The sequence below is a fragment of the Triticum urartu genome, chromosome 2A, assembly GCF_056163025.1.
Source record: "Triticum urartu cultivar PI428250 chromosome 2A, HENAU_Tu73, whole genome shotgun sequence".
Lineage (NCBI taxonomy): Eukaryota > Viridiplantae > Streptophyta > Magnoliopsida > Poales > Poaceae > Triticum > Triticum urartu.
In genome coordinates this window covers 644,197,990-644,219,264 of record NC_141874.1, presented here as the reverse complement: position 1 = coordinate 644,219,264, position 21,275 = coordinate 644,197,990, and the positions used below count along the sequence as shown (strand labels likewise).

Genomic DNA, 21,275 nt, shown 5'->3' with positions numbered 1-21,275 from the left:
GAAGCACTACGCTGTGGAATGGAGGGAGTACGTACTAGTAGTAGTTGCAAAGGCTAACGAACGGAGGGTGCGTGCGTGCAGGGGACGAGGAGAGAAAAGCGACTGTTTCCTTCCATGGAGAGCGAGGGCGCAAGGTAAAATAATGGCGGCTTTGCGCGGAGGGGGAGAGGGAGGGGGAATACGATCGGGCACTATGCTCCGCTCCTCGGGGCGCGCGGCTGCCGGGTCATGATCGGAAAGGCCGCAGCGGCGAGGACGGTTCCCTTTCCTTTTTTCTTCTACCTTTGGCCGTCCGTAATGTCGCCATTATTGCTCCGGCGGGGGTGGCCGGCATGCCCGCGGCTTTTGTGTCAGGTAAAGCCCACGGCGACGCGACCTCCGCGCCGGCCACGCGGCCGCTAATGAGGTGCCGCTGCGGTGTTTAGGGGGGACAGACCATGATGGTTGATTGGCCGTTAGTGTGTTAAGCAAGTTGTGGGGCGGGCACGTGATCATATGCCCGTGGCAGAGCGCCAGAGCGCTGCCTGCCGCTGCGTGCCAGGCGCACAGTGATACTCCTAGTTGGATTACTGCGGTGGCAGTAAGTTGTTGCACATTTCAAAGAAAATTTCCCGCGGCAGGCAGGCAGGAGGCATCGCCGTCGGCAGTGAGGGAAGGGAATCGCACGCCCGTTTACCTCATGGCCACCGGGCGGGCGGGGCGGGCGTCATCGTGGGGCCTCATGATGGCGACGCCACCTATTTCTGCTCGTCCCTTGTCCCCGCTGCCACTCCCCCCGCATGTTCCGACTCCTACACCGCCCGCCTTGTCCTCCACTGCGCCACCACCATCGCTATCCCGTTCCCATTCCTGCCTGCCCGGCTTCGATCGATCACTCGGCGCGCACCATCACGACGCACGCCGCACGCGCCGCCCAGAGCTGTGCCTGCGCGTGAACTAAGCGGCCGTCGGTGCATGCGCGGGGATAGACATGGACACGCCGACGTCGTGGACGTGGGAGGAGGGCTCGCAGTCCGACTACGCCGACCTCGACGACGATGACATGCCCCTCGACCATCAGCCCGGCGGCGTGCTGCGGGCGCTGAACCTCCGCCGCGACGACGAGCACGACGACGACGCCGCCTCCGACGTGTCGTCCGAGTGCAGCGGGGAGCCCGGGAGCCCGTACGGGTCGCCGTACCCGCGCTGGCCGGTCTGCAAGCTGGCGGCGCGGATGCCGCCGCCGGCGCCGCTGCTGCAGAGGCTCGGCACGGAGGCGCGCCGCGGCGGCGCGCGTGACCGCAAGGCCGGTTGCACCGGTACGCACTTCTCTGCTGCTCTCTGTTCTTGGCTCCTGTCCATTGTAGGTATGCTAATGCGCTAATGTACTCGTGGGTGTGGGCTGGCAGAGTTGCAGCTGATGAAGGAGAGGTTCTCGAAGCTCCTGCTCGGGGAGGACATGTCCGGCGGCGGCAAGGGTGTCTCCACCGCCGCCGCCATCTCCAACGCCATCACCAACCTCTACGGTAAGCAATCAAGCACGCCCGTCCACGTTTGTTTGGAGGAGGTTAATTACCAAGAGAACAGAGGACGTCCCCTGATACTCTGATAGCATCCGCTGCTTCCTCTGCTCGCAGCGACCGTTTTCGGGAGCTGCCACAGGCTGGAGCCGCTGCCGGTGGAGAAGAAGTCGATGTGGCGGCGGGAGATGGACTGCCTGCTCTCCGTCTGCGACTACATCGTCGAGTTCTTCCCGTCCAAGGACATCCTGCCCGACGGCACGACCCGAGAGGTGAAGAATCGAAACATCACCACCATGGCTTCGAAACATACAACTTCCATGTCACTGATGACAAAGCATTCTGGTTCTGTCAGGTGATGGCGACCAGGCCGAGATCCGACATCTACGTCAACCTCCCGGCGCTCGAGAAGCTCGACGACATGCTGCTCGTAAGATCCGAGCCCATTTCCTCCTTCGCGCCTTCCAAGAATTTGCTGCTCACGTGGGCTTAATTTGATTTGATTGATGATGCGCGCGCAGGAGATCCTGGACGGCTTCCAGAAGACGGAATTCTGGTACCTCAACGACAAGGCGCACAAGGACAGCTGCGACGACTCGGCGCCCTGCCGTCCGGCGAGCCACCGCGGCGAGGAGCGGTGGTGGCTGCCGGTGCCGTGCGTCACCAAGTCCGGGCTCACGGAGCCGGCCCGGCGGGACCTGCGGCAGAAGCACGACTGCGCGAGCCAGATCCACAAGGCGGCCATGGCCATCAACAACGGCATCCTCGCCGAGATCAAGATCCCAGAATCGTACACGCAGACGCTTCCCAAGGTGGGTCAGGGTGGCAGCCTCAAACCTCCCGCCATGAAACTGAAACTTTTCTTTTAGTTTCCCGATCGCGATTCCTCTGACAAAGGTTGCTGGTACCCAAATGTGCAGTGCGGGCGGGCGAGCGTGGGCGACGCCATCTACCGGGGCATGTCGTTCCCGGGCAAGTTCTCGCCGGAGTACCTGCTGGACTGCCTGGAGCTGTCGTCGGAGCACGAGGCCCTGGAGGCGGCGGACCGCGTGGAGGCGGCGATGCACGTGTGGCGGCGCAAGGCGGGGCACGGCCACGCTCGGTCGCCGTGGGGCGCCGTCAAGGACCTCATGGAGTCGGACAAGAACGTGATGCTGGCGAGCCGGGCCGAGGACGCCCTGCTCTGCCTCAAGCACCGCTTCCCCGGCCTCTCCCAGACCACGCTCGACGCCAGCAAGATACAGCACAACAAGGTCGGCAACCATGATCACCACACCAAAGCTTTTCGATCTGATTACAGGCTTGAATTGTGAAAATTTGTGATGTGATGAATCTGTTCTTGTGGCGCAGGACGTCGGGCAGGCCGTGCTGGAGAGCTACTCCAGGGTGCTGGAGAGCCTGGCGTACACCATAGTGACATGTATAGACGACGTTCTTTTCGCCGACGAGTCGGCGAGGAAGATCGGATGATGATCATTCGTTCATCCTGCCCGAACCTGGACCTGGACCAGAAAACCAAAATGCTGGTCCATACACCCGTCCAACAATATGTACATTATGCCATAACATGTAGTGCTAGTACACTAATGGAAGATAGCAGCATGAGCACAGTAGGCTACTCCCCTAGCATAGCCATGCTTGGGGCTACATTCATTCCAATCCCATGGCCCTTCAGTTGCATTGCATTCTGTATCATGACAATGGATGCCAAAGAGTACAGTATCACTTGTCACTTGTGAATGTTCCTCTAGTATATGGATGGGCATGGGCCTCTCAAGTTGGCAGCTGACATGATTCACCAGAGTATGAACATATCATAAACAGGGAGAATTATATATCCTGCCCTTGAGGGAAATTATTCTTCAGACAGTTAAGGGAACAATCTATACACACCCAAACTCAATCTCCTATTCTCACACCTTTACAGCCAACAACATCAAGTGAGACGAAAAGCATAACCAAACAATTCCTAGTGTCTGGAACCACATTTATTCAAGATTATACAACTAACAGCACCGGGCTGTGAAAAAAAAACTGTTATTCGCTCCATCAAAAGGGGATTCAACCCTATCATGATGAACTGCCTAACTCTATAATCTTTTTGAGATCTCATCTATCATACTCACTTCACTTCTCCTTACCTCCTTATAACAGATCATTGCTGCATCCTCACCTTCTCTATAAAAGAAAACACTGCTGAATCTATAAAATCCTTTTCAGTTTTTTCCGATGTAACCTTTTTTCCCCCATACTACCAAAAGGCCGGGTTTGATCAGGTGTAACTTCATGGATGACTACAAAGATCTACAGTCTTAAAACCACAGGTCAAATACCATCTCCTCCAGTAAGTCGTCAAGCATACCATCCCACACATCAATAACAGCGTCTTCGGCATCGCACCGAAGGTCCATCCACGGTCCACTTTCCAAGTCTTTCAGCACCACCTCATCTAACGTTTTTGGAGTTTCAGTATCATCGACAAGGCAATCGATGCACTTAGCCACCTCTCTAACGAGTTCCATCCCCAGAGGTGCTGGCCTCACGTTTTTCTTCAGAAAAGCTACCCATGGGTCAGCGCCGAAGAAATCATCGCTTATCTTGAGAAGGACTTCCTCAACACAATCAAAAAGAAGAACCACATCGTCTGTCAGGCAGTATGACATTCCTATTTCAGCCAATACAGATGTCTCAAGCACTGACACATCCGTATACCACCTCTCCGAACAGCCCCCGGCCAGCGATTCTGACGCTTCTAGCACAGACTTAATGAAGGAAACCCTTTCATTTTTATCATAAAGAACAGGAGTCTGCAACGTCTCAGATGGAGTGTCAAGTTCTTCGAAAAGAACTCTTGAGCTAGGCATGGACAACTCATCTGCAAGCACACACAATTTTTTCTGTCATCAATCGATTGCAAAAGCAAAAAAAAAGGTGGAATTTCTTATTTTCACTCAAGTACCTTGCTTTCGAGTTTTATGGCTGGGACTGGTACTATTTGCCAAGGAAGGGTCCAGAACCGAGTGTGGACTCAGTTTCTCCTCTTTTTCATCAGCATTCTCGGGCAGGCAAGCAAATGTCAACATGGATGGCTTGGCTAATCGAACGACTGCTGATGGACTGCAATCGTCTTGTTCCTCAACGGGGTCCTCAGGAGAATGCACAGTAACTTCTGGTAACACATTCACAGGATGTGGTTCTTCGGAAGATAACTTCAGTAGAGGGGGAAAGTTTATTCATCAACTTTCTGTAGAAAAACAGCTCAACTTTGTATCCAAATTGCTAAGAGGTATGACTTACCTTTTCTGAATTTATTAGTTCAAATCTTTCACTTGAAGTTTCGGTCTCGGTAGAGAGTTGTAGGTTTTCCACTGTATCCTGCATGTTCTTAACATCTGCAAACAAATGGATGTGTATATTACATTACAACAACAAAAAACTAAAGCTGAAGAGAAGGGATCTTACACTTTATAATACATGAGCAACGTACCTTCATCAATTAGCTCCTGAGAAATAGTGTGCTCCTCCAATACATGGTTGCCATGATCTGTCCTGAGTTCATTCAACTCTTTACTAGCTGATGAAGAGCTTGCATTGGTCGATTCTGTCTCCTGGTCTTCGTTTGGTGGGCTAAATTTTGCTGAACTATCATCTTGCTCAATTATTTGTGAACTTGAGTCTGTAGCTTCCTGAGATATACTAATGCCCTCCTCTGGAGGGGAATGACTGGGAGAAAATGCCTCATCCTCCGGATGTGAAATTAATCTCCTAATGGATTCTGATTTATGTAGAGTCTGAGAAATGTCTTCATCTTGATTGTCTAGCTTCTCAATGAGATGCTTCCTAGCCTTTTCATAGGAAAAAGAGCCGACACCATGAGTGGCATCATTCCCCATGCCAATTCCACTATCTCTAAAGTTTGTTTTCTTGTCAACAACAATGGATGGTTCCTTAGCTATCTCACAGTCAGAAGAATCTGTACTTTCTGAACTTATCGACATACTTTCGACAGCAAACTGCTTGGGTGGATCAGCATTGTGGAAAGTACTACTACTCATGGTGGCAAGCTTTAGCCTCCTTCTAAGCTCTCTAAGAGAGAAATGGTGAGGAGCTTTGCCACTTTCAACCTGACCTGGCATATTATTATGATTTGATAGTGGTGAAGAAGTTACACTACTTGAGATAAGGCTACCCTGACTTCTTGCAGGACTTGGCTTCAAGATTACTATTGTGCTAAGGCCACGGGAAGTGTCATTTAGCTGTGATGGTTTCCTCATGACTAACTTATCCTCTTGCAAGAAAGAATTATACTTTCTTTGCACTTTACTTGGTGAAACCTCCGACTGCTCTATGCCGTTAGTCGCAACTTGCAACTTATTTACTTCATCAGATTCCGTGGGTTCTAACTTGGGACCTCCTAGGGATGTATAGAGGTTTTGGAGGCACTGTAACAATCTAGAGCTCGGGTCTCGCAGAAGCATCAGAAACAACTCTTTGTTTGAGCTCAGCAGCTGCAGTGCATCAACCAATTCTTTGGACCTAGCTTCGCCGCTGCTGGTTCTGTAGTCTGCATTCGCTGATTGATGGCTTATTACCGCTTCGGCCACATCTTCTAGTGCTTTCTGAATAACACAGGGTATCCGACTGGTATGTGCACCAGCATCAGCATTGTTCTCTTGGTCAACTGAATAAGAAATGTTACCAGATTTAACAGAATCGCTACTGTCTTGACTTCCATTGTGACTTCTGTAAATTTCCATGAGACTCGCAGCCAAGTTTAGGTCAATCTCAGATCCTTCAGGCAGATTCACAGACTTAACATCACTAGAGAATATCCCCAGCGTATTTCTTTCTGTTTGCTTCAAGGGCTGTGTGCCACTGGCCATCTCTTCTTCCATCAGTGCTCTAATACTTGGCCTGCCGGCATAAATTGTTTCAGCCCCATGGTCTCTGTCATTCTGAGAAAAGGCAATTGATTGTATTCGCAGTTATTTTCAAAATGTTATAAATACTTCTGACCATGTTAAACTCCAACATACCGCATATAACTAAAAATGATTGCATCTATTTTGTGCGCTAATAAATTTGATATCACATAGTACTCTGCCATACCTAAAATATTCATACATAAGTGTCTTCAAAAGCTTAAAGAAGTTCCAAAATTACCACATTTTGAGGTTTATAGCGCTATTTTGTGCTCCCTCCGTCCCAAAATGAGTGTAATCAAGAACTAAAGCCACGACACTTATTTTGGGACAGAGAGAGTACTTCCTATGTGAAAAACTGGAAAATAATACGTAGTTTTCAGTTGATTCAAAACTTACATCTGCAGCCGTGATTCTATTGTAATCTTCAGAACCTTTTAGACCCCTTTTAACTGCACAAAGCACACAGTTTATTTTTAGCAAATTCATGGACCAGATAATACATCAACTCATACTAGTATAGTGCAGATAAGGAATGTCACTGAGTTCCTCACCTGAATATGTGTTGATCCTCCGGCTCCCATCTGAAAGATATTTTTGACCGCGGCGGAAGTCGAACATGCGGATCAGCCCCGACATACAACCTACCTGAACCTTCTCGTTCCGCTGCTTGTAACTTTTGTTTGCCATGTTGGGGGACAACATGGCCAAACGGTGTTATCTTGTAAGCACCCTCTTCAGGGGAGTTAACCTGAATGCATAAAGCACACGCGTAAACCGAAAGTTGTGTGAACACTGAACAGCACAAAATTAGGAATATATAATGGCAACCAAAGCTTCCCTTTTTCCACTCTCCCAATTCCCAACAACTCACTCTCTCAAAAAGAAAAAAAGTCCCAACAGCTCAGATTTTCAAAGTATGTTCCAATTAGTGAATGGTGGCATAACTAACTACATAAACAAATACAGCGCACCAAATAAATGAATGAGAAATGGTACAAAGACCCAAAAGACAAAGACCATATCAAAAAGAGGCAAGGATCACATTGCACCTACCGGATGCAAATGTCGGCTTCAACGTGGTTAGAGTTACAGGTTTCCGTGTTTAGTATTGTTTTCTTCAGTGAGCTTAACCGTGTCACAAGAACTTGAAAGAACCAAAGGAGCAAAATTTGACACGCGAAGCTCTTCGGAGTATTGAAAAGGCAAACATGCCACATATTTGGTAAAAAAAAGTAGAGAGAGAAGTTTTCCGGGGTATCCGAAAGGTAAATAAGAAGAACAGATTAACTGAAACTGGAGAGGCAGAAGTATTTTGGGGTATCGAAAAGGCAAACTGGTGAACTCTGAAGATTTCAACTCAGTCCCCCCTCATTCAGTGATAACGAAAGGAAGGGTTGTCATGTTGGACTAATTATCTCCCAAAGCATACGAAGAACCGCTGCTAGCTGGCCGAAATGCCCGTTCTATAAAAACAATATAGTACCACCAAAATGGACTTTGCCTTTGCGTCATTGATTAAAAAACAGAGCACCGACGGAGCACTACAACAAGCTGAAAGTTGTGTTTGTATTGGGCCAAGTTAATCAGACTGTCTAGCCAGATGTTGAAAAATCAAGATCAAGATTGGTTAATTTACCTGTTTACCGGCGAGTATTGATCACAGAACCCACCAGGTGACGACCCGGTTGTCGCCCTGACCACTGTTCTTGGAGAACGGCCTGCTGAATCGTCTGAATCGCCTTGTGTTCCGCCTCTGTAAACTCGGCACCAATATTTAGAGATTAACTCAGAATCCGACCTCTGGGCTTTCAACGATGAAGAAACCAACTGAAGATGGGCGGAGACAGATTGGAATGATCTTCTGACGGAGCAGGAAACCCTCCTTGTTATTGCCGTGCCTCCTCGAGAAACTTGGCACGCCGGAGAGGAATACCTCGGAAGGATGGCCCCCGCCCCAGGCTTGGAATCCACGTCCAGAATCGAGAAACTTGGCACGCCGGAGAGGAATACCTCGGAAGGATCTACACACGCCGAAGGAAGGAGGAGGGCGAGGCAAACATGCAGGCCACGCCTCCGGCGGAGTCTCAGTCCTTCTCCTTCGGCCTCCGGCGATTCAGAATCTCACAGGCAGGAAAGACCCGAGCGCCCGAACAATATCTGATTGATCCTCCGTTTCTTGGCAGCGGGCCGGCGAAACACGCCGACGGCGGCGCCGGGATCGAATTAATTCCCCGGGCCTTCAGAGATGGAAGGAAACAACCCGAATGCGGATGGACAGATACTCACAGCCCCTTCCTTTTTCTTCACAGGACCGTGTGGGAAATTAGTTGCCTTTTTCTGATGATGGTGATCCTTCTTTCCCCCTCTGTGCCCCTCAGCAAACAGAGCCGTCCGTGGCCATGGGGGCGCATGCACGGCTCCTCCTTAGCAATCGGCAGGCTTCTTGGGACGTGGAACCCCTTGCCCTCACTGCCTACTCTGCTCTCCTACCACCATCGCTCTCTCTTCTCTCTCTCTCTGTCTCTCTGATGACGACGGAGGGGCAGCGGATTAAAAGAGGGGGGTTTGGATTTGATATATGCCTCAGTTTTGGTATGTCCCTCGTGTCCCTCTTTTTGTACTACTCCCTCCGTCACGGTTTAGTAGGCACGCTTGCAAATTTTTTGGGACCTAGATGGTTATCTATTGATTGTGAGATGGGCTAAGAAATAGTATTCACACTACGCATGCATATAGAAATAGTATATCGGAGTACTAATTAGCTACTAGAAATAAATGCAATGCGCCCTAAACCTTGTCTATTATGGAAACGCACGCAAATTTAACTGTGCCTTCTAAACTATGATGGAGGGAGTACGTCAATAGCTGCTCCATCAAGCTCAACACGTACACCCCTGAACATGACACTATATACTACTTCCTCCGTTCTGATTTACTCGTCATGGGTTTAGTTCAAAATCGGAACGAAGGGAGTACTAGATTGGACAATAGACATGAAGTGGTAAAACATCATCATCATCATCATTATAATACATATTATTATAATTTATGATTGTTAAGTCCATTTGTGTTTCTATATAAGAATAGCTACCGTGCAAAACATATTCATAATGTCACATCTAAACAAGCATGACCAAAGTTTCCCCGAATGAGAAGTGGGGGAATTAAAAGGTTTTGAGAGGCTAGCAGGACAAGTTGATAGCTAACCAATTGGTAGATAATTATTATTTTTTGGCTTGCCTGCATACTGGCATAAATCTTGACACATACACCCCTGAACATGACACTATATACTACTTCCTCCGTTCTGATTTACTCGTCATGGGTTTAGTTCAAAATCGGAACGAAGGGAGTACTAGATTGGACAATAGACATGAAGTGGTAAAACATCATCATCATCATCATTATAATACATATTATTATAATTTATGATTGTTAAGTCCATTTGTGTTTCTATATAAGAATAGCTACCGTGCAAAACATATTCATAATGTCACATCTAAACAAGCATGACCAAAGTTTCCCCGAATGAGAAGTGGGGGAATTAAAAGGTTTTGAGAGGCTAGCAGGACAAGTTGATAGCTAACCAATTGGTAGATAATTATTATTTTTTGGCTTGCCTGCATACTGGCCGATAATCTTTGGCACCAAACCATCAGTTTCTAAAAGCGCAATGCATTAAAACACTTTCTAAACATGAAGCCCGGGTGGCTCGACGTCCTAATAAATAACGCGCTACCGATAAGTGGGGTGCTTTACAGCTGAATGACACTGTGGTTGTCGACAGGTGATGCCTTGTCATTTTTTTCATTGTCGCCTTGCAAGCATATGGGGTTACTTCACTAGAAGCCAAGCGATGAGGATGTCGGGGCGATGAGGGGAGGGAAACCTCGTATGCTCCTTGTAGATGATGGGTTTTATTCACCATTACTTGTCACTTCCAATTGCTGTTAGAGCTTTTCTCAATCTTCGTACACAATCTTTTAGTACTTTGCATGAAGTTTACATAAAACGTAGAAAGGAACATGGAGTAAGCAGGGCGAATTACTTGTGCAAAGTATTGAGTTTTATATATGCGCTCACTGTTTGTGGTCATGTTTTCCTTTTGGGTGTGTCGAGTATGCTTGTGCACATTTCCAAACAACCCCTCTCCTTGGAGCACCGAGCATTCAACATGAACCACGGGAGGGAGCCTGACTGTGCAACCTTTGTGACAAGAGATGGTTTTTTTTTTGCCGTGACAAGTTGAATTCAAATGTCAAATTTCATCTTCTAATTCAGACTAACTGCAGCTTTCACTAGCTCATTTGAGTGAAAAATGATTACTAGAGTGCACAATGATTGGAATATACAACTATTCTACCTTAATTAACCGGAGTTACATTCAAAGAAAAGTCTTAATTACGATGAATTATTTAGGACAAAAAAATTAAATTTATCACTAATCTATCTGGCTTTTTCTTGCAAGTAGTATCTCTCTGACTTCCTGGTTAATTAACCAATCCATGTTGGTTTTGTCTGTCCAGAAAAGGGATTATTTAGCACAATAAATAAGTTTCAGAAACGATTACGATACAACCATTATGTTTCAATTAATTAGAATTCTCTCCAGTTTAAGAAGAAAAAGCCTTACGCTGAATTATTCATGATAATGTATAAATTTACCCTCAATCTCTCCAGCCTTTTCATGCAAAGCAATATCTCTCTCATTGAATATATACTTTTTGGTTGGTTTCCTCAATAGCTCTGACCAATATTTTCAGGCGAATGGGAACAACCTGAAGGTTGCATTCATAATTTCCTCTGTGAGCGCCACAGCGGCAGCAGGTGTCATCATCCGATTCTTAATTCCGAGGATGTGACAAACCAACTAGAATAAGATTCGCCGGAAACCAGTTGGATTAGCATGGGATATAAGAAGAAGCGTCTAACTAAAGCATCCCGGCATCACCCGTTTCTTTTCCTTGATTCTTTTTCCATGTCAAAAAACATGTCTTAGTATCAGAGTAGTATGTCATTTCGTACACCTCGTATTGTACACAGTTTCTTTACTTTCGCCTGTGTACACGCGGCCGGAAACAGTGGGCCTCCTCGTATACATACTGTATAGTACGGTACAGAGAGGCGTACGTACGTGGCTGGTCTGGATGGCTCTACACGACCGTAACAAACATGCGTGTGTACTTCTGCCGGCAGTCGTACGTCGGGTTAGCGCGATGGAAGGAAGGTCGGGGCGTACGTGGACCGCGACCCGGTCCGACGGCGGTGGATGCATGCAGTGCAGCATGGAGGCGTTGGCGGAGGGGTCGCTGTCGCGCGTGTCGGCCGGTGGGCTTTGCAAGCGACCGTGCATCATGTATGCGTACGCCGCGCTGGGCGACCGGCCGGTATTTTATTCCGGCGACATCTCAACCTTCCCCTCCTTCCTCGAGCCCTCCCTCAGAGCTGCCCCGAGTTGCTTTTCCGCTTTACAAACGTACGTCATCGACCGCCGGGACGACGGCGAGGTTCGTCGGCCGTTCTTCAGCGGATGCATCAGGCGCAGGCAGCACCGTGCACCGGTGCAAGTACGCGAGCCGTCGACAGGAGGCTCCGCTTTCTCCGCGCGCGCGCACGCTCGGCCGGCACGCGTCTGCGACAGTGCGCGTGGCATCCGCACGGCGACGCCGACCGCTGTCCGCCGCTAGGTGGGCGATCGATTCCATTTCCATCACGTACGCGTCGACCCTGGGCTGGCTAATCAGTCGGCCTCGTCGCGAAGAAAAAGGGTGGCGATTTGGATATATCATTCCTGTTCCATCGGTCAGTCGCCTAACAGCCCGGGGTTTTGTTGCCAAGCGTACTTATGTTCGACGCCAACGCCTCACCCGCCGTTCATCTTTTGTCCCCGTTCAGCTGTCCGCGCGTCAGACCAAGAACTAAAACTGGTCGTTACGGCGTCCTAGTCCAAACCCAACCCCATGCAAGATGCAACTGCCCATCGATCTCGATCTCTTCTCCACAGCTCTAAAGTACAAAGGAACACAAGCATCTCTGTCTTGCGTGCTCTGATGCAACCCCCCTCTGTCCCTTTTTTGTTTGTTTTCTTTCAGGGATGGTCTGATGTATCCTTCACTCCTTCCTTGCCACCAGTTTTGACAGAGAATGGTCAGTTTGGTAGAGTACAAGTATTTATTGATCCAGTTCTATTATCAAAGTTCGCCGGAAATACACAGCATCTTAAACATAATAAATATTACATCGAGATTCTAAGACCACCGAAAGACCACTACCATCGCCGGAATGAGCCGCCAACGCGTTGCTATCACCGTTCCTCCACCCGAGCCGGACCAGCACCCTGAAGCGGCAGTCGTCGCTGTTGAAATATTGAATAGATCTGAAGCACCTGACGTCAAATCTCGTCACATGACGAGAAACCCTAACCTCACCGCCCCAAGGAGACGGCATGAATCTACGGGAGAGCTCCGTCGACTATGTCTAGATGGACGAACTTGAGTTGGATTGAACTCCGGAATAAAAACTCAAAGGAGAAGCCCCGCCATCCGCCTGAGCGCCACACCTGCAAGGATTAAAAACTCTAACCTAAACTACTAACCGAAGCGACATGCAAAGGGAAGACGAATCTATGGGCTTGCCGGTGAAGCCTAAAGAGGAGAGTTTGCCCTAGCCGCAAAGGAATAGGGCGTGGTGGGCTGGGAGGAGCTTGGTGTGTAGCAGCAGCATCCTTTTTGCCATGCGTGAAAGTATTTTTCTAAAGCTATATGAGCGGTAACAATAGATATATTCTCTCCCTTTTGACCCACAAAGGTAAGAGAGAGATGGTCTACTAATCATAGACTTTTAACTAGTAGTAGAGGGATGGATATGTCACATGTGTAGCTAGCTGCAGGTGCTGTAGCAAATTTAAGGTTTTCAGATCAGCAACAGTGCATCTGTGCATGGCACGGCGTGTGCTGTTGCGCCGAGGAAGAGGAGACCAGGCGAGACGAACCCCAAACCGTAAATGAGATGCAGGGGCCAGGGAGCCATTATTGGCAAAAACTGTTGCCACCTGACCAATATAATTATGCACTGTGCTAATAGCACACCCCATTGTCCAGATAAGTTGGCCTCAATACATATCAGACATAAAGGAGACACTAGTAATGAACCCAGTTGGTGCAACAAATAATTATGTGTCATGGGTGTACGGTAGAGTTATATACACTCAAAGTGTAATCAGTCCTCCTGGGAAACAGAATGACAAAAAACAACAGCTATTTATTCATTATTATTAATCTTTTGATCCAGCTTGATGCTATCTTGTGTGTGTACCTCTTGCTATCTTCACAGGGAAATTGCTCTATTCTACGTTCTGGAAAAGTTGCTGACACAGAGTCAAGTGATTTTGCATTGTTTTCATGCCGAGGAGCTCGTAGAGACCATCCAGATGATAAAGCTGCTAATTCAATTGCACACTCCATCCCATACTGTCCTCTGCAAGGCCTTTCTGGATAGCTGTGAGTGCCGAATACAGTTGCTGGGACACCGCTCCGACCTTCCCGCCCCCATACTCCACTCTGCAAACGAACGAGAGTCGATTGATTTCAATACAGGAATGGTAATCAATTGATGACGTGGCTGGCAGATCCCATAAGTTTTCCAATATTGCCCCAACTGGCAATTGCAGATTTTGTATGAACAATCAATGAAAGAAGATAATAAACCCTGCCTATCCTGGTACAATCATAGGCTTTGCAGAGCCAGGCCCCAACAATTCAGTGGAGCTGGTACAATCATAGAGCAAACATGAAATGCTGCTGCTACTGCTAGGCACTTAACTCATAGTTAGAGATGCAATACGTCTGATTGCCTAATTTCGTAAGCTTATAAACCCTGCCTATCCTGCCTAGATTTGGTAGTCTCATTAATCAAATACTCCCTGCTGTCATAATAAGTAATTTGAACTAAGAGCACCGACACTTATTATGGAACGAAGGGGGTATGTAAATGGATACCAGTAGAAAAATAATTACTTCAAGGCTATATGGTATTTACCTTCTTCCGTGGTACACTATGGAACCAACAGGTGATAGTACAACGGCAGTCCCTGTACAGAAGACTTCATCCGCGTCAAGCAACTCATCTATCGCAATAAGGCGCTCTTCGACCTGAAAATAAAAAAGCTAGAATGTTAAATGAAAAGATCGTATCATATCTCATATTGTTGCTCCATAGATGATCCAGGCTGAAGATGAACATCCCTGTTTGAGTTACCTGGATTCCAAGATTTCGGGCAATTTCAATTATACTTCTTCTTGTGATTCCAGGAAGAATTGTTCCCGTTAATAGTGGAGTAGAAATAACATTATCCTGTCAGGAAAAATTCAATGATCACATTCCTATCAAAATCTAGTAATAAGAAAATAGTGCCAATACAACATATACAGTTTGGAGCAGTCATGGAATTAAGTAAATATCCTGGCTACTAGCATGCTAATCAGGTGATGATATTCTGCATCTGCGCCTTGTTCAGTTCTTTCAATAGACTACGCAGATGCCCCGAGACATTATTGTCAGCGAAATCATAGGCACTAATACTCAAACTACTCTACACTGTTGTTTTCATATCCACTTGCAAAGGAAGCCAAATGGAACAAAGTACAGTACACATACCTTCACCATGAATATATTACAGGAAGAAACTTCCTCCACAAACTTCTTATGCACAGGATCCAAGTAAAGAACATCAGAATGACCTTTCGCCTTGGCTCTTCTCTGAGCACTAACAACCTGCATACAGGGATTCAACAAAAGTGCAAAGCATCAGGAACCACATAACAATATGGTAATGTTATTCCTGATCTTATCAAACCAGAGAGATCAAGATAAGCATTTATATACACCAAATTTTGAGGAAAGCTACCACTATCCTATGCAAAATTAGAGCTGAGATGCACTTAGCAGCACAACAGTAGCATGCAAGTTGAGGGTAACTGCAAAATATTGGAAGACAAACTCATATTCAGAGAACCAGGGAGTAAAGATGTACAGAAGGTAATCATGGATCAGATGAATAATATCACACTTATTACAGAGCAAGGTGTGTTACCGAAGCATAATTTCCAATTGTCTTAATATCACCAGTTCCACCAGGTGCAGCGCGGTGATATTCTTCCTCAGTCAATAAGCTAATAGGAGACAGGCCATCCTGAAAGTAAATAAGACATTGAAATATTACTGTTGGAACCATAAAAAATGGATATATGAAACTGAAAAGAAGCCAAATTCACCAACCTTGAAATAGTGACCAACTGGGCAAACATACACGACAAATGTATACTCCGGAGCAGGTGCTACACCTAGCATAGCTCCACTTCCAATCAGCAGCGGCCTGATATATAAAGAACCTTTGCCAGTGGGGGGTACCTACAATCTCATGAAGCACATAACCCATGAGAAAGGAGATATGCATCACATGTCACTGTTCAAGGAAATATGTACTTACCCAACGCTTGTTTGCCAATATAGTTTGCTTGACACCTGATAGGAACTGCTCAACGCTTGGTGCAGGCATGCATAGCCGATCTGCACCTATCCTCATCCGCAACGCGTTTTCCTCAGGGCGAAAAACAATTACTGAACCATCCTCCTTTCTGTGTGCTCTAAGACCTTCGAGCAATCCCTGCACGTTTTATAACCATGTTAGAGCATATCCAACGAAAATGGAGCAAACGAAAGCAGCCTACATATCTGAAATCAACAAGGATATTAATTACACAGCACTGTTCATCAATCATGTGGTGATTCTTCAAGGCAGAACAGGGAGGTAAACAAACCTGGCCATAATTTAAAACTGCAGCAGCGGGGTTCATCTCAATTGGCCCATACGGAACCAATTCACCCTTGGTAAACACCCCATCTGACGAACATTTCATTATATACATAAAGTCTGTCGGGACCAATTGAAATCCAAGAGCCTCCCAGTCGAAGTCGACCAGGTCCGGAGTTCCTGTGCTGGAACATGCAGCTCACATGAACAAACAATAATTCGGCAAAACAGGAAAAATGCCCATCATGGGACAGCCAGAACGCAGAAGGGAACCAAGCTTATTAGCAGCTTCTAAATGCAAAGGCACACTGATGCAGTGATAGTACTACACCGATTTCTTCTAGTTTATTTACCTCCTTGTGGCTATTAAACCCTTTGACATGATCAGTTTTGGATTGTAGCAATCTTTCCTTCTTCGTTTAACTAAATAGTGGATTGTAACAATGTTTTCCTTCACTAGGTCATCAATTGTGCATAACTATGTTATAATGTAGGACAAATGGGCGGACAATAGCAACACCGCAATGCGCGAATGAATCCCCATTCTTCATAATCAATCTACAATTTTTGACTATGTTCTTGTTCTGCCAGGAACAGCAGGCAGGCCTAGTGGCTGGCGTAAACGAAAACGAAAGTGCAGCAGCGCGGAGCGCCGGGTCAAGTTGCCGTACTTGTATGACGCCGTCATCAGGGCGGAACACGGGCTGCTCCTTGCCGCAGTGCCTCGCCTGGAGACGGAGACGGCGCTGCCGGCGAATCGCTTCTGAATCTGCAGACAGCCACACTTTTTATTAGGTGTTTGATGGTTTTCCCCATAGTTGGGGACAGTACGACTTAACCGATCGCCGTGCTGCAGCAGAAAGTCGCAGATGAAAATTCGTACGGGTTGTGAGGGCAGGCGCGGATGCGGCCTGGGGCTGGGGGAGACCGCCGTGCCGCGCGGAGAAGCGGAAGCGCGGGACACCGGGGCGCGGAGGCGGAGCTCCATATTTGTATGACTCGCCGGGGCAGGGGATCGGCGGTGGGTGGGGGTAGGTTGGTTGGCTACTCGGCACGGCTGGGGAGATCAGGAGAAGGAGTCGCGGGGTGGCGGCTGCGGAACGCACGAACGGCAAGCGTGCCGGCGGGCTTGTTGACATTGGTTCGCCCGCCGGGTAGCGAAGTGGGTCGAGCCCTGTCAGTGCGGGTGCGGAGGCCGGAGGCGGCGGGGCTGACAGGGATTTGGCCATTTAGGTCCACCGGTCAGCGAGGCAGAAGCGTCTTTAGATCGGGTCTCAGGTAGGGGTAAAGCGGTCGTACTTCTCTTGCGTAAATGATAGTTTAACGAAAATGGTACTAAATCCCGAATGTTCGGATTTGACCATGGCAATTCTAGTGACTCAAAGATGTCAACGCACGACAATTTTCTGGTAAAAAAAATAGGAAAATGTTATTGTTCAGCCAGCTGAAAACAGACTCCGCGTTCGCCGCCTCCTCTTTGCTACACGTGGCACTGTGAGCCGCGTCCGTCATCTTCCCACTGCCCCAAGGAGGACCGTCCGTGGCAGCAATGTTCTCCTCCCTTGTCCATGGCCAAGCTATCCTTCTAGCTGCAGAAAAGTTTCTGCAATAAGACTCTTGTTGCAGAAGGCTCTCTACAATAAAGCTCTTGTTACAGAGATCGAACAAAAAAAAGGTGTTTGAAAAGTTCCGCAATAAGGTTGTTGTTGCAAAAGGTTGAGTGCAACAAGGCTCATGTTGCTAACATCGGAGGAAAACCCGGTTCAGAATTTTTTAACAAGGTCCTTGTTGCAAAAGCTCGAGCACAACAAGCTTCATGTTGCAGAAATAAAAAACAGTCCGATTACAACAAGATTGTTGTTGCAGAAAGATGAGCGTAACGACGTGCTTGTTGCAGAGATCAGATGGCTACTCTAACACTCCATCCAACGGCTGCTGAGGCGGCGGATCTTCTCATATTATCCGTCGGCCGACGCATAGTGTTGCCCTAAAAAATACACTGAGCACAATTTTGCCATGTTTACCAATTAAACTTGTCATCTTCGCGTCACTAAAATTCCACAGGGCATGACTGTAAACAACAATATCTCTTTTTGCACGTTTTTGTTCTATATATTTCATGATCATAAAACTAGGAAATACAATGAATCCCTTGCTTCAAACTATTAGAGCAACTCTAGCGGATGCTCTATATCTTGGCCAGCCCGGATAATTCCGACTTGTTTTTGTGTTTTTTGTGACCCGAACAGGTCCGCTATATCAAGGCTGGTTTGTAAAAGTTTTACAAGCGACCCGCAAAACCATCCTTTCATCGCTATATGTACGGGGTCAGGAGCATTTTAGGGTTCACGTCTCACATCTCCTTCGCCGCCTCCCTTCCTATCTCCGGTGAGCAATTCCGTCCGGGCGCAATTCCTTTTTCTGGCAAGCAATGGCAGGTTCTGCACGCGGATGTGGTGGGTATGGCCGTGGCGGGCCGCCGCCGCGCAAGATCTCGCGTAACGATGCAGAGGCCGACAGCTCCAGCCGACCCCTCGCCGAGGCTTGGCGGTCCAAGAAAGGGCGGGAGCATGGCCGCCTCTTCCGCAGTGCCGGTCGGTCCCGTTGGGCCAACTTCCACCGCCTCCACGAATAGCTCTGCTCGCACACCAAGCGGTGCCAGGAGGCGGATGAGGAGCTCATCATCGTGGAGCGGGCCATGGCAGCTGAAGAAGAAGGGGCCGCTGACATGCTCATCGCGGCAAAGAAGGACCACACCTATGCCCACGCTTGTTTCAAGTTGACGAAGGCGTTCTTCCTCGCGTCGGCAACTAAGCTGACATCCCTAATCTATGTCAGATCTATGTTTTTAGCTATGTATGAACTCCTGTGTGTTTTGAATTTTGAAGCGGGAACTATGTATGATCTATGTTTTTAAATTTGCAGTATGTTATAGCGGATCTGTTCTGTCAGAACCATTGAGTTGCCACAAAATCGTTTTAGGGGAAACCTAAAACGATTTGCAGTACCGATTTATAACACATGTACTAGAGTTGCTCTTAGGGCCACTTTGAGTCGTAGGAATGTCAGAACACAAAAACAGGAAACATATTGGATGGGAGTGGCAAGCCCACTTGAATCCTATAAAATTGACAAACCATGTTTGATGTCATAGAAAAAACAAAGAAATTATAAAAAGAAAAAAGGTTGAAGTAGATGTTAGATTTCCTATGAAATGAAGTCCTAATGATCTTTATGAATAAATCCTATAGGATCCAATCCTACGAACCAAAAGCTCAACATAGAAAAATTCCTAAAGATTCTAGTTCTCAAAAAATTCTACGAAAGTCCTTTGAATCAAAGGAGCCCTTACTAATATGACAGGAGATTCATAAAATAGGAAATTGACATTGTCAGCTTATGTCCTACTCCTAGTGGCTTTCAAAGTCTAAAAGGATTACATTTGCATACATGCCAATTTGGCAAGGTGATAGTTGGATATTGTTGGAAATATGCCCTAGAGGCAATAATATTTGTATTATTATATTTCCTTGTTTATAATTAAGAGTTTATATTTCATGTTATAACTGCTATGATCCTGTAATATGCGATTCAGTGGAAAACTCATATGCACGTGTGGAATGATAAACGGTCAAACAATAGGTTCCCGGTCTAGCCTCTAGGACTGGCTCAAGTGTTGTTGGTGATCACATTTTCCAGATCTTAGAATATCGTTAAGTGCAGCGATATCCCTAAAACAACATTGAGGGTATGACATTAGAAGAACGATCATATTGAGTCGACCCAATCTTGTATGTTATACTTTGTGATCATATCGCCTGAAATCATTTGTTATAACACGGAGTGTTAGCATGTGTAGTTTAGTTCCTCAGAAAATGAGAGTGTCTCAGTTACTTCCTACCAGGCGGTGGACTTTGGGGTTTCTCAAACGTCATCTGTAACAAGGTGATCATAACGACAACTTTCAGGTTCATCGGAATGTTTGACAAGTGAACGAACAACTCGAGAGTGGGATTTGCTCCTCCGATGATGGAGAGATATTCTTAGGGCCCTCTCGGTGTGACGACATCCATAATTGTCTTGCCAGACACATGTGACAATGTCACGGGGACGTCGGAACATGTCAACGAGAAAGAAGAACAAAACCGGTAACGGGATCAACGGTATAATGGGCATGGTGATGACCCAGGAGGATACCGATGCACACTGGGTTTCGTAAAGTATCACGAAGCAAAGGGAACATCGCGTGATAACCAAAGGTTCACTCCAATATCATTCGTGTAATCATAGGGACCGATATGGATGTCCACGGTTCCGCTAGCGGTCATTGAATGAAGGAGTATTCGTTCATGTCTATGATTTACCGAACCTACGGGGTCACAAGCTTAAGGTAATCACGATCTGCTGAGTGTTAGTGGAACGAGAGTGATGAGAATATATTCATGAAATAGTTGCATTAATATTTGAAATAGTTTTGAGAGGTTCCGGAAGCGTTTCGGGGTCACCGAAAGGGTTTCGGTGAATATTGGCTAATACCGGGTATTACCAATTAATATGTGTAGGTGGAAAATGTTTCCAGAGATGTTAAATTATATATATAATACTCTAAAAATGTTTATAGTATTATATATATAAATTAAATATCAACGGGCCTTAAAAGGCCAAGAGGTGGAAGGCAACTTGGGCCAAAAAGGCCCAAGTGGGAAAGTGCCACCCTTCCCTAAGGAAGGGGGCCGAATTGGACTAGGGGTGGGAGTCCTACTCCCGACTCCCACCCCCTTGGCCGGCGCACCAAGAGAGGTTTTCCTCCCTTGGTGGCTGCCCTCTCCTCCCCTCCTAACCTATATATATACTAGAGGTTTTCTACCCTATTGATACACAAGTTTTGGGAGCCTCTTCTAGTTGATCTAGTTATAGTTCTAGTTGGTCCTAGACTAATTAGAGCTAGCCCTAGCCACCTATAATCCTCATAATTAGAAGCCCTATGTGGTTCTAATCTACTCCCTCTAATTCTTCGGTGACGATTAGCTCTGGACGGTG

At 47.0% G+C, this 21,275-nt stretch overlaps 3 protein-coding genes across 5 annotated transcripts; 1 reads left to right on the top strand and 2 right to left on the bottom strand.

Moving 5' to 3' along the window:
- The first annotated feature begins 623 nt into the window (after positions 1-623).
- LOC125539364 (rop guanine nucleotide exchange factor 3) lies at positions 624-3,239 on the top strand. The gene is made up of 7 exons (XM_048702809.2): positions 624-1,298; positions 1,389-1,505; positions 1,617-1,771; positions 1,855-1,929; positions 2,021-2,311; positions 2,420-2,752; positions 2,850-3,239. The coding sequence occupies exons 1-7, from the start codon at positions 971-973 to the stop codon at positions 2,967-2,969; spliced, it is 1,419 nt and encodes a 472-aa protein (XP_048558766.1). The 5' UTR covers positions 624-970; the 3' UTR covers positions 2,970-3,239.
- Positions 3,240-3,311: 72 nt separating this feature from the next.
- LOC125539363 (uncharacterized) lies at positions 3,312-8,992 on the bottom strand. 3 transcript variants are annotated; one of them, XM_087544697.1, is made up of 8 exons: positions 8,435-8,992; positions 8,061-8,357; positions 6,976-7,172; positions 6,821-6,873; positions 4,987-6,454; positions 4,797-4,891; positions 4,459-4,708; positions 3,312-4,374 (listed from the first exon to the last, which is right to left on the bottom strand). In XM_087544697.1, the coding sequence occupies exons 3-8, from the start codon at positions 7,124-7,126 to the stop codon at positions 3,812-3,814; spliced, it is 2,580 nt and encodes an 859-aa protein (XP_087400823.1). In that variant the 5' UTR covers positions 7,127-7,172; positions 8,061-8,357; positions 8,435-8,992; the 3' UTR covers positions 3,312-3,811. The 3 variants fall into 3 exon arrangements, with proteins under 3 accessions (XP_087400823.1, XP_048558764.1, XP_048558765.1); XM_048702807.2 differs by having other exon boundaries at positions 8,061-8,992; XM_048702808.2 differs by lacking the exons at positions 8,061-8,357; positions 8,435-8,992 and having other exon boundaries at positions 4,987-6,413; positions 6,976-7,042.
- Positions 8,993-13,570: 4,578 nt separating this feature from the next.
- LOC125539362 (branched-chain amino acid aminotransferase 2, chloroplastic) lies at positions 13,571-17,441 on the bottom strand. Its single transcript, XM_048702806.2, has 10 exons — positions 17,119-17,441; positions 16,907-17,004; positions 16,243-16,420; positions 15,912-16,088; positions 15,701-15,832; positions 15,516-15,614; positions 15,080-15,196; positions 14,681-14,776; positions 14,462-14,574; positions 13,571-13,983 (listed from the first exon to the last, which is right to left on the bottom strand). The coding sequence occupies exons 1-10, from the start codon at positions 17,221-17,223 to the stop codon at positions 13,866-13,868; spliced, it is 1,233 nt and encodes a 410-aa protein (XP_048558763.1). The 5' UTR covers positions 17,224-17,441; the 3' UTR covers positions 13,571-13,865.
- Between the last annotated feature and the right edge of the window lie 3,834 nt (positions 17,442-21,275).